This window comes from Mandrillus leucophaeus, unplaced genomic scaffold (genome assembly GCF_000951045.1).
Source record: "Mandrillus leucophaeus isolate KB7577 unplaced genomic scaffold, Mleu.le_1.0 Scaffold630, whole genome shotgun sequence".
NCBI lineage: Eukaryota > Metazoa > Chordata > Mammalia > Primates > Cercopithecidae > Mandrillus > Mandrillus leucophaeus.
Window position 1 is genome coordinate 501,526 of NW_012106809.1, and position 12,644 is coordinate 514,169.

The window sequence follows — 12,644 nt, forward strand, 5'->3', positions numbered from 1 at the left end:
CGCCTCCCCACTTCCCCACCTGGTCGCACTCCCTTCCCCCGCCTCCCAATTACTCCGCTTCCTTCCCCGCCTCCCCCTTTTCCACCTCCCCCATTTTGGCTGCTCTGACCAATCAATCTGGAGCCATCTTAGCTTTCCCCAAGTGCTCCTCCTACCCGGATCAGCCAACGCCCATATACCTCAGGCTTAAACCAATTAGGGAACTTTCCACTACTTTCCCAAACAAGGACCTACTGGGCCTTGCAGGTTCACAATCAATCAGATCCCTAACTGGCTCACCTAGTCTCCCGATGCCTTCGCTTCAGTTTGGAAACGTTCAGATTATGGAGCCCCGGCGAGTAGGTGGGGGCTCCCTCAATATAAAACTGCACAACCGGGGTCCCCCCACCCCCCACCCCGTCCCTCCCTGCAAATTTGAGCGGGCTCCAACTCAGTCATCTTTCTCCAAACTGGCCCATGAGGTCAGAGACAGTGTCTCCATTGTAACGTGCCCGGGCAGTGTCAACACAAACGCCCCCACCCTCCCCTGGACGCGCGTCACCCGCTCCCCGCACCATCCCCCTGCCCATAACTGCACAAGCCCCCACAATTAAAAGCCCAGCGCCGACCCTTCCTGTCAATTAGGCGCTGAAGCGGAGGCGGCCAGCATCGCCATGGAGACCAACACCCTTCCCACCGCCACTCCCCCTTTCTCTCAGGGCCCGTGTCCCCTCCAGTGAATCCCAGAAGACTCTGGAGAGTTCTGAGCAGGGGGCGGCACCCTGGCCTCTGATTGGTCCAAGGAAGGCTGGGGGGCAGGACGGAAGGCGAAACCCCTGGAATATTCCCGACCTGGCAGCCTCATCGAGCTGGGTGATTGGCTCAGAAGGGAAAAGGCGGGTCTCCGCCACGGCCTATAAACGCCGAGGGGCCAGGGGTCCGGAAAACGGCCAGCCTCAGGAGCTGCTGCGAGAAATCGCTGCGTTTCCAGAGCGTGGCTCCCGTTGTCCCGAGGCTTCCCAGAGCGAACCTGTGCGGCTGCAGGCACCAGCCCCGTTGAGTTTCCGGCGTTCCGAAGGACTGAGCTCTTGTCGCGGGTCCGGTCCGCCGTTTCCAGTCCCGAATCTCGGAGCGGAGCAGACAGCAGGGCACCGGCATGGCCAAAGCCGCGGCGATCGGCATCGACCTGGGCACCACCTACTCCTGTGTGGGGGTGTTCCAGCACGGCAAGGTGGAGATCATCGCCAACGACCAGGGCAACCGCACCACCCCCAGCTACGTGGCTTTCACAGACACCGAGCGGCTGATCGGGGATGCGGCCAAGAACCAGGTGGCGCTGAACCCGCAGAACACCGTGTTTGACGCGAAGCGGCTGATCGGCCGCAAGTTCGGCGACCCGGTGGTGCAGTCGGACATGAAGCACTGGCCTTTCCAGGTGATCAACGACGGAGACAAGCCCAAGGTGCAGGTGAGCTACAAGGGGGAGACCAAGGCATTCTATCCCGAGGAGATCTCGTCCATGGTGCTGACCAAGATGAAGGAGATCGCCGAGGCGTACCTGGGCTACCCGGTGACCAACGCGGTGATCACCGTGCCGGCCTACTTCAACGACTCGCAGCGCCAGGCCACCAAGGATGCGGGGGTGATCGCGGGGCTCAACGTGCTGCGGATCATCAACGAGCCTACGGCGGCGGCCATCGCCTACGGCCTGGACAGAACGGGCAAGGGGGAGCGCAACGTGCTTATCTTTGATCTGGGCGGGGGCACCTTCGACGTGTCCATCCTGACGATCGACGACGGCATCTTCGAGGTGAAAGCCACGGCCGGGGACACCCACCTGGGTGGGGAGGACTTTGACAACAGGCTGGTGAACCACTTCGTGGAGGAGTTCAAGAGAAAACACAAGAAGGACATCAGCCAGAACAAGCGAGCTGTGAGGCGGCTGCGCACCGCCTGCGAGAGGGCCAAGAGGACCCTGTCGTCCAGCACCCAGGCCAGCCTGGAGATCGACTCCCTGTTTGAGGGCATCGACTTCTACACGTCCATCACCAGGGCGAGGTTCGAGGAGCTGTGCTCGGACCTGTTCCGAAGCACCCTGGAGCCCGTGGAGAAGGCTCTGCGCGACGCCAAGCTGGACAAGGCCCAGATCCACGACCTGGTCCTGGTCGGGGGCTCTACCCGCATCCCCAAGGTGCAGAAGCTGCTGCAGGACTTCTTCAACGGGCGCGACCTGAACAAGAGCATCAACCCCGACGAGGCTGTGGCCTACGGGGCGGCGGTGCAGGCGGCCATCCTGATGGGGGACAAGTCCGAGAACGTGCAGGACCTGCTGCTGCTGGACGTGGCTCCGCTGTCGCTGGGGCTGGAGACGGCCGGAGGCGTGATGACTGCCCTGATCAAGCGCAACTCCACCATCCCCACCAAGCAGACACAGATCTTCACCACCTACTCGGACAACCAACCCGGGGTGCTGATCCAGGTGTACGAGGGCGAGAGGGCCATGACGAAGGACAACAATCTGTTGGGGCGCTTCGAGCTGAGCGGCATCCCTCCGGCCCCCAGGGGCGTGCCCCAGATCGAGGTGACCTTCGACATCGATGCCAACGGCATCCTGAACGTCACGGCCACGGACAAGAGCACCGGCAAGGCCAACAAGATCACCATCACCAACGACAAGGGCCGCCTGAGCAAGGAGGAGATCGAGCGCATGGTGCAGGAGGCAGAGAAGTACAAAGCGGAGGACGAGGTGCAGCGCGAGAGGGTATCAGCCAAGAACGCCCTGGAGTCGTACGCCTTCAACATGAAGAGCGCCGTGGAGGATGAGGGGCTCAAGGGCAAGATCAGCGAGGCCGACAAGAAGAAGGTGCTGGACAAGTGTCAAGAGGTCATCTCGTGGCTGGATGCCAACACCCTGGCCGAGAAGGACGAGTTTGAGCACAAGAGGAAGGAGCTGGAGCAGGTGTGTAACCCCATCATCAGCGGACTGTACCAGGGTGCGGGTGGTCCTGGGCCTGGCGGCTTCGGGGCTCAGGGTCCCAAGGGAGGGTCTGGGTCAGGCCCCACCATTGAGGAGGTAGATTAGGAGCCTTCCCAAGATTACCGTTTTTGTTTTGGCGCTTCAAGACTTTGTATTTCCTAATATTTCTGTTTGTCATTTCTTAGTTTCCTGTGTTTGCAATGTTCAAGTTTTTTGGTGAAGTACTGAATGTAACTTTTTTGGTGAAATACTGAACTTGCTTTTTTTCCGGTCTCTACGTGTAGAGATGAATTTATACTGCCATCTTATGACCATTTCTTCTTTGTAATACACTGAACTCAGGCCATTTTTTAAGTTAGTTACTTCAAAGTAAATAAACTTTAAAATTCAAGTGATGCCTTTTTTTCCTTTATTTGGGGGTCAGTAGGGTCTGCATAGGTTGTCTTTCTCATAGCGTCTAAAATGGAATGGCATTTTTGTCTCCAGTAAGGGCAGATATTAGAGAAGTGTGGCTATTGTAATGTGATCCATTTGTGTTAGACAAACGGTATGCTCCAGTAAAGCTTCTTAATTCTGGCCGGGCGTGGTGGCTCAAGCCTGTAATCCCGGCACTTTGGGAGGCCGAGGTGGTTGGATCACTTGAGGTCAGGAGTTCCAGACCAACCTGGCCAATGTGGTGAAACCCTGTGTCTACTAAAAACACAAAAATGAGCCGGGCGTGGTGGTGCGTGCCTGTTGTCCCAGGGAAGCTGAGGCAGGAGAATTGCTTGAACCCAGGAAGCAGTGGTAGCAGTGAGCCGAGATCACGCCATTGCACTCTAGCCTGGGCGTCACAGCGAGACTCTGTCTTACACACACACAAAAAAGAGAAAGTTAAAAAAAAAAAATAGTAAAGCTTGTTGATGCTAATTGGGTGTTTAGCCTGAGGGTACAGAAAAAGTTTAACACCTGGGAGGGTAGCCTCAAATTGGTGTTTAAGATTGGTCTCAAAAGAGGTGGGGTGAGGTGGGGTGGGGTGGGGTGGGGGATGTTTCTGCAAAAGTGGTCAGAGAGGATGCAGTTAGATGGGAGGCCAGTGCTCCTACCTCCTGTAGGTACACCTAATAAGCTTATGGACTTGATATTTAATCTAGATTCAACACGGAATGGAAGGAGTGTCCTACATTTCAAAGTGAAAAAATAGGGGTACATGCACTGGCTTGCTGAGTTATGCACATGTGCTTTAGTTGTCATCTTTTAAAATGGAAGGGTTTGGCTTGTTGCCTCTCTTATGACTGAAAGCATACTGAAATAGAAATGCCACATTCTTAGCAGTTATCACCTACAATTTAAGTACCCCAGTGAGCACCCGAGCCAGGAAGACCTACATACAGACTTCACTCCCATGCACTTTCCCTTGGAGATGCTTCATGCCCCAGCTGCTAGTATCCCAGAAGTAATTCCCTCCTTGTTGGAAAACGCCCACTACAATCTTTAAAGCTCCCGGAGTGAGCCCCTTTAAAAATAAATTGTATCTGGCCGGGTATGGTGGCTCACGCCTGTAATCCCATCACTTTGGGAGACCGAGGCAGGCAGATCACCTGAGGTCAGGAGTTCGAGACCAGCCTGGCCAACATGGTGAGGATCCCCCCCTCCCCCCGCCCCCTGCTCCTGCTCCACTAAAAGTAAAAAATTAGGCACGATGGTGGGCACCTGGAATCCCAACTATTTGGGAGGCTGAGGCAGGTGAATCGCTTGAACTCGGAAGGCAGAGGTTTCAGTGAGCCGAGATTGCGCCACTGCACTCCAGTCTGGATGACAGAGTGAAACTTCATGTCAAAAAATAAAAATAAATTGTGTCAGCCGGGCGCAGTGGCTCATGCCCGTAATCCCAGCACTTTGGGAGGCCGAGGCGGGTGGATCATCTCAGGTCAAGAGTTTGAGCCAGCCTGGCCAACAGGGTGAAACCCCGTTTCTACTAAAAATACAAAAAAGTAGCTGGGCGTGGTGGCGGGCACCTATAAACCCAGCAACTTGGGAGGCTGAGGCAGGAGAATCGCTTGAACCCAGGAGGCAGATGTTGCAGTGAGCCAAGATCGTGCTATTGCACTCCAGCCTGGACAATGAGTGAAACTCCGTCTCAATGAAAAAATAAATAAATAGTATCTAAGGGCAATGAAAATGTTTTGGAACCAGATAGAGTTGAGGGTAGCATAACATTGTAAAGGTCAAGGCTGCAATAAGCCATGACTGCACCACTGTACTCTAGCCTGAGCAACAGACTGAGACCCTGTCTCTGGGGGAAAAAAAAAAAAAAAGAAAAGAAAAAAATCAATTGTATCAATATTTACATTAAAGCACTTTATGAGCTTATGTGTACCTCAAAGCCCATCAAACCATTCACTAAATACTTGTTATGAAGAAAATCCAGTGTTATGGGAAATGACACATACAGGTAGACCTTGCTTTGGAAGTTTGAAAATAGAAAATAACTATGAAATGCTTAGGTTTCCAGGCCAGCCTATAGAGGAACACTTATCTCTTATGGTAGTTAAACTGTAGTACTGTGGGCTTTGGCCACAATGTAAATCAATCTTTATGGGAATATGCTTTTGCTATAGGACCTCCTCTCCCCTTCAGAGCTGCAGTAGCATTTGTGACTCTGATCTGCAGACCCTATAGTGACTCTAAACTAGGAGCAACTACCACTACTGTGGCATGGGTGGGGAAAAGGGTAGTTGGAAAAGGGTGGAGATTGAGAAGGACCTACCAAATGCCTTTGTGGAAACAGTAGAGAAATCATCAGACATAACATTGAATAGAGGCAATAACAGAGTTCCTATGGCCCTATCAATCAACCTTATTAGTAGATGTTTTAACAAGAAATATATACAAATTATTGCTTGCCTGCATACCCTAGCACAGAGTACTGTACCTTGAAATATTCACTTTGTAACCTCAAGAAAAGAGGTTGAGGAAGCTGTGGAATTAGGAAAGAGAATGCAGCGCCATCCATAAACGAAGTGATGTTTTGAGTAGCAGAGGAACTTTGAGGGAGGAAAAGTGCAACAGGAAAAATAACTGCAGGTGTGGAAAAACTAATACCGATATCCCCTCGATTCCAATCACCTCCTGCCTTCCTATACCAGGCCTCAGAAGGCAGCAGGCTATGATAATAAATTTGATTTTATATGGCTTTTGAACCCAGGATTTTACTTTGTAACATATACACTTATTGTTACTCCTGGCCTTTAGAGTTCTTGTCATCCTCAAAAGACGAAAAAGGTACCAAAACAAAAAATTAACTACAGTATTTTATAGATGTGAGAGAAGTGGGCAGAAATAATACGGCTTTAGGCTAAAAGAGGAAATGAGGTTATTTCGGGGGAGGGCAATATTGGCGATTTCTGAGGGGGCGATCCTTACGTGAATATAAACAATTGTGACAACTACCATTCCTCCCGCTAACTGATCTAAATCCGTCCCCTTGGGAAATGTCCCTGAGGTATCTATCAGGTGCAGTTCAGCCAGAGGGAGTAAGCCCACCGGGCCCTTGTCCTTTCCTAGCACCACTATTTAAAGGGATGTTTGAGGGGTAGGGCAGCGGAGCATTCCAGACACCGGGTTAAACCCGCCCCACCCCGCTGGCCCATGTCCAGCCCGATCAATAATTGGAGAAGAAAAAGGAGCAGGGCGTGGTGGTGCGGACCTGGAGAACAAGCTACCCAGGAGGCTGAGGAGGGAGGATCGCTTGAGCCCGGGAGATGGAGGCTGCAGTGAGCCGTGATTGCACCACTGCACTCCAGCCTGGGAGACCCTGTCTCAAAAAAAAGTTGAAAAAAAATTAGAAGGGAGGGCACCGGAGAAGGGCTGGAGCAGGTTCACAGGTTCGGACTACGGAGGAGCCCAGCAACCGAGAATCACTCCTGAGGGTCTAATTTTCTTATTCTCTTGATGCCTCACGGGGCGAGGGACTAGAACGGGGCGCTGAGCTGGCGGTAGGCAAAAGCCAACCGACTCCGTCCCCCACTCCTTTCCCATCAGTCGCGCGTCCCCGCGCAGACGGGTGCGCGCTGGCCGCGGGCGGTGGGGACCTTCTCTTCTCGCCTCTGGCCACCCAATGCATCTGATTTAGTTGTATGAAAGTTACAAAACTCTCCAATATTTTCGTCTCGTAAGTTACCTAGTTGAGAGAAACTCGAAAGGTCCTTCTTTCTTTCCTCCTTTAATCCCTTTTTGGAAAAAAAACACATCGGAAAACGCAGGAGTCGGACAGGCAGCCCCGAAGCCAGCCCCGCCCTCAGGCCCCAGCGGCCCAGCCTTTTCTTCCTCCCCACCGCACTCCCCCGCCTTTCCTCAGGTTTGGCTGAGGCTCTTTCCCCCGTGGTTGGCTCTGCCCGAAGTTTCTCGAGTTTTCTGACCTTCAAGGCGAGAACTGCTGTGTCATTCTTAGGGACACTGCCCAACAAACTGCGCCACCCAAGTCTCTCTCTCTCTCCCCTCGCCAAGCGGTCCTAAAACATCAAGGTTAGTCAGGACTCTATATTTAACGTCCAGAAGATTCTGTGAACTGTATGCCAACTTTGCCATAGTAACAGGGCTCCCCCCTCCTTTCCCCTCTTTCTGCCTGAGCAATCTGTTCTATCAGAAAGGAGAAGCAGGGCTGGGAGGGCTGGAAGGTGGGGAAGGCAAGAGCTTGTAGGGGCCATGGTCGTGAGTCCGAAGAGAGGAGCAGCAGCCAGGAAGGGAGTCCCTGGCTGATCACAAACCTGAGGTGCCCTTAATGCTCGCAGAGCCCAGCACTGTGTTCATTTGTTTTCCTTTTTAGATAATACAACAATTAGGTCTAACCACAAAATTAAAAGCAAACAAAACCCAGTTAGGTTGATAAGCCAGTGTGGGAAGGAGTACAAAATGAGTGTGAGAACGTGTGGGTCCAATCACCAGTTTTGTAACCTGTCGTCTGGGTAACCAGATCAAGCCACTGAACTTCTTTGATCCTTGGTGCTGTCTTTGAAAATGAAAAGGTTTGACTGAATGGCCTGTGCCTGCAGATCTTAGGACAGTTTTTACATTAAGCTGAAAGCAGCTGTAGTCCTACTAATGGTCCCCAACTTTTAAACACCTAAATAAGAATGACTAGGAGTCACATCTGAGAGTATGGGATCCCCAATAAAAGGAGGGAGAATATAATATTTTCTTTGATCATGTAGGGAATTTTTATTTTTATTTTTAAATTTCAGAGAGGATCTCTGTCTCCCAGGCTGGAGTGCAGTGATGTGATCATAGCTCACTGCAGCCTTGACCTCTTGTGGTCAAACGATCCTCCCACCTCAGCCTCCCAAGTAGCTGGGACTACAGGCACCTGCCACCACGCCCAGCTAACTTTTAAAGTTTTTGGTTAGACATGGTGTCCCACCCACTATGTTGCCCAGACTGATCTTGGACTTCTGAGTTCAAGTGCCTGCCCTGGCTTCCTAAAGCACTGGGATTACCAACGTGAGCCACCACACCCAGTCCAGATATTGTTAATGCTGTTTTAGAGATGAACACGTCGAAACTTGTGTTATTTAGTCAACTTATAAGTACTTCCTTGTTGAAAAGAAAAACAGCCTCACCAAAGAAGTAGAGCGCAGATGCAAATCCAGGATTTTCCCTTCCAGATTTTTTCTTTCCATGCTGCTGGAAATGGCCAGGGTTCTCTTTGTCATTGAAGCGTATGTCATTCATTCAGTTAAGAATGCCTACTGGCTAGATTTCATATCAATTAACTCTTTTGCTTTTGTCTGGATGTACTTAAAATTATACCATCTTATTTTTTTTTTAATTTATTATTTTTTTTTGAGACAGAGTCTTGCTCTGTCACCCAGACTGGAGTGCAGTGATCTCAGCTCACTGCAACCTCCACCTCCTGGGTTCAAGTGATTATCCTGCCTCAGCTCCTGAGTAGCTGGGATTACAGGTGTGTGCCACCACGTCCGGCTAATTTTTGTGTTTTTTAATAGAGACGGGGTTTTGCCATGTTAGCCAGGCTGGTCTCGAACTCCTGACCTCAGGTGATCCATCCACCTCGGCCTCCCAAAGTGCTGCGTGAGCCATCGCTCCCGCTCTATACCATCTTTTAAAACGAACAAAATTAAGACAACTACTGTTTGAGGAACTATAAAAAGAAGAGGGAGAAGGAAGGAAAACACCCTGCAGAGTCAGCCTGAAGAAAGCTCTCTTACCCCACACTGCTGTAGCAGTTATGTTCTTGGCACTCCCTCTTCAGTTCTCTTTTCCTTTTGAAACCATCTGACCCAGCTTTCAGTTTGGGGAATCTGAGCTCTGATCCTTCCAAACACAGAATCCAGTAAAAACCTAATTCTGAAATTAATCACATTAAAGTTTTGAAAAATCTCCTGGGGTTCTTATATATTCACCTTAGACAGCAATTAAACTTGTGACTGGATTTCTGCCTTGGGAAGCAGCCAGTCTAAAAGGAAATAAGAGGCGGCGCGGTGCCTCACGCCTGTAATCCCAGTACTTTGGGCGGCCTAGACGGGCGAATCACCTGAGGTTAGGAGTTTGAGACCAGCCTGGCCAACATGACAAAACCCCGTCTCTACTGAAAATACAAAAATTAGCCAGGCATGGTGGTGTGCACCTTTAATCCCAGCCACTCAGGAGACTGAGGCAGGAGAATCGCTTGAACCTGGGAGGTGGAGGTTGCAGTGAGCCAAGACTGTGCCATTGCACTCTAGCCTGGGCAACAGAGCAAGACTCTGTCTCAAAAAAAAAAAAAAAAAAAAAAAAAAAGAAAATTCAAGTGACCCTCTCCTTGTCAGGAAATGGACAAGGAATATGGATGTGTGGGTTTCCAGTCTAGTCCATACAGGCTTCACTTAAAAGCTAGGTCAACTATAGCACTGTAGAATCTGACTAGTGTGACTGATTCAAGAAAAACAGCATTTCTATTGGATTTTTCTGCTATCCGGAGAGCATCCAAGATTTGGGGCCCCAACACCACATCTACTTGCCAGGCACTTGAGACAATGATGTCCTTTGCTTCATGCCAATAGAGAGGGTTTTTTTCTCCCCCTCTTACCACCCACCCCCCACTTTTTATGTTTCTCAACAGAATCAGATAAATATTTTATTTTTGAGAAGGCGTTTCACTTTTGTTGCCCAGGGTAGAGTGCAATGGCGTGATCTCAGCTCACTGCAACCTTTGCCTCCTGGGTTCAAGTGATTCTCCTGCCTCAGCCTCCCAAGTAGCTGGGATTACAGGCATGCGCCAACATGCCCAGCTAATTTTTTTTTTTTGTTTTTGTATTTTTAGTAGAGATGGGGTTTCTCCGTGTTGGTCAGGCTGGTCTCAAACTTCTGACCTCAGGTGATCTGCCCGCTTCGGCCTCCCAAAGTGCTAGGATTACAGGTATGAGCCACCGTGCCTGGCCTCGGAGAACTATTTTAAATTGTAGATTTGGAAGGAGGGAAGGAATGAATCCAGACCTGCCAGTAGTAGCAGTTGATGGTGAGGAAGCTTCCAGAGGGAGGGGTGAGGTTAAGGGTCTCTGGAAGTGTTGCTACACTGTGCAGCTAAGATGAAAGTTTGGGAGAATCTCCAGCCAGACATTTCATAGAGAGATGTTTGGGAAAATTCCTGAAGTTTGACCGGTTTGACTAGTTTAGAGAGGTGATTCATTAGGGAGCTAACGCTGAATGTGAAAGTTATCACCGACCTGCACATACAGACACACACAGATTGTTAAAGCAATTTATTTGCAACATCAGTTTAGATCAGTGAATTATAAACAAATGAATACCCTTGAATTCCCGGAAGAGGTGTTTTGATAGTGGACAGGTGTGTGTGTGTGTGTGGTGTGCATATGAAAAATGCCAATTGAGCAAAGTGTTTAAAAACAGGATTCTTCCCTTCATCAACAACTTCTTCTTTCCATTTGTGCTCAAGGAATGTCGGCATGGCAATGAGACTATTTTTTTTTCTTTTCTTTTCCTTTTTTTTTTTTGTGATAGGTTGTAAACACAGTACTATTGCTCCAGCCCCCTAACATTTTCCTTTCAGATGCCTAACAAAAGGGTCTTGCATTCACACTAAGAATGAAGGGGGAAAAAAAGGGAAAGTAAATTACTAAATGCAATTGTATTTCAAACAGGAGGAAGGAGAATCCGCAGGAAGTTGCAATCCAGGATAAAAACTTAAGACATTCAGCCTGGCCAACACAGCGAAACCCCGTCTCTATTAAAAATACAAAAATTAGCCGGGAGTGGTGGCACATCCTGTAATTCCAGCTATTGGGGAGGCTGAGGCAGCAGAACTATTTGAACCCTGGGGCAGAGGGTGCAGTGAGCAGAGATCTCGCCACTGCACTCCAGCCTGGGCGATAGAGTGAGAGTCTCAAAACAAACAAACAAAAACAACTGTCTGGGAATGATGGCTCATGCCTGTAATCCCAGCACTTTGGGAGGCCGAGGTGGGTGGATCAGGAGGTCAGGAGTTCGAGACCAGCCTGACCAACATGGTGAAACCCTGTCTCTACTAAAAATACAAAAATTAGCCGGGCGTGGTGGCGCCCGCCTGTAATCCTAGCTACTCAAGAGGCTGAGGTAGGAGATTTGCTTGAACCCGGGAGGTGGAGGTTACAGTGAGCCAAGATCACGCCACTGCACCCCAGCTTGGGGGACAGAGCCAGACTGTCTCAAAACGGAAACAACAAACAACTTAAGACACATAACCTGAGGTTTTAGAGGAGCTAGAACCTGGGTCCCAACCCCTCCTGATTTCCAGCATCACTCCACAGTTTGCTTAGAGGGCCACCTGCCAAACAGCTGTAGTATGTGATGTTAAAGAGGGCTAAACACCCCCCGCACCTCCCTCCCAGGCTCACCATCTTGTTACATTTGACCTAAAAACGGTGGACAGCCTAGGGATTTCAGGGACAGACAGAAAATTTTATTTGGGACTGTGAGGTCCTAGTTCTACATACTGTCCTGGAGTGAAACAGGAATTGAGGAGAAAGTAGAAAGGAGGTGTCCCGGACCCCAAGCTAGGAATGGGGAGGGAAATGGAGGAACCCAAAATGCCTTAAGGACGGCCTAGTAAGGAAAATTTTTTCTAACTCCTGGTTGCAGCAGAGGGGAGCGGCTGAGGGTGGAGGCAGGGGTGCGGCCGACTCACCCCTCCCACTACCCGACCAGCGCCTCCCTTCCTCCTTGGGTGGGTGCCCCTGTCTTGCTAAGAACTGCCTGTTTACACAACTGCTTTCCTTGTGAAAATATAAAGGTTCCTATTCCCAGATGTCCCATCCTTGTAGGTTAAAGATTATGTCAAAAACTATATTGTATTATCTCATTCCTTCTTCCCATTACGATGGAAAAAACATCCGGGCGAGTCGGGTCGTTTCTCAGGCCGACTAGGCCATTAGGTGCCTTGGAGAAAGGACCCAAAGCTGCCCCGTCCTTCACAGACACAGTCCAATCAGAGTCTCCTAGGCACATCCATGCACCGCCTCCTTCGAGAAGCAAGATAACTTTCCGGTTTTGGTGGTCTCCAAAGTCATCCGACCAATTTTGCACCGCCCTAAAATTACAAGCCCTGAGCCGGCCCTTCCTGTCAACTACCTACTGAAGGGCAAGCGGCCAGCATCGCCATGGAGACCAACGCCCTTCCCACCGCCACTCCCCCTTCCTCTCAGGGCCCCTGTCC

The 12,644-nt window shown here is 50.3% G+C and overlaps 2 protein-coding genes across 14 annotated transcripts in view; one reads left to right on the forward strand and one right to left on the reverse strand.

Moving 5' to 3' along the window:
• HSPA1L (heat shock 70kDa protein 1-like) overlaps positions 1 to 7,477 on the reverse strand; it is a 12,857-nt gene extending 5,380 nt beyond the window's left edge. The window contains exon 1 of one of the 3 annotated variants that reach the window (XM_012000537.1): positions 7,357 to 7,477. The gene's annotated coding sequence lies outside the window, so the exon portion shown is untranslated. Of the gene's footprint in view, positions 1 to 279; positions 675 to 831; positions 845 to 7,356 lie in introns of those variants that run through there. The other 2 variants (XM_012000538.1, XM_012000536.1) reach the window with 2 other exon arrangements.
• The window catches only part of LOC105554185 (heat shock 70 kDa protein 1), a 19,007-nt gene continuing 6,561 nt past the window's right edge, over positions 199 to 12,644 (forward strand). The window contains exons 1-2 of one of the 11 annotated variants that reach the window (XM_012000528.1): positions 199 to 2,938; positions 3,241 to 3,347. In XM_012000528.1, coding sequence (XP_011855918.1) covers positions 1,136 to 2,938; positions 3,241 to 3,246 — 1,809 coding nt within the window. In that variant the 5' untranslated portion in view covers positions 199 to 1,135 and the 3' untranslated portion in view covers positions 3,247 to 3,347. Of the gene's footprint in view, positions 3,348 to 12,644 lie in introns of those variants that run through there. The other 10 variants (XM_012000526.1, XM_012000530.1, XM_012000533.1 and 7 more) reach the window with 10 other exon arrangements.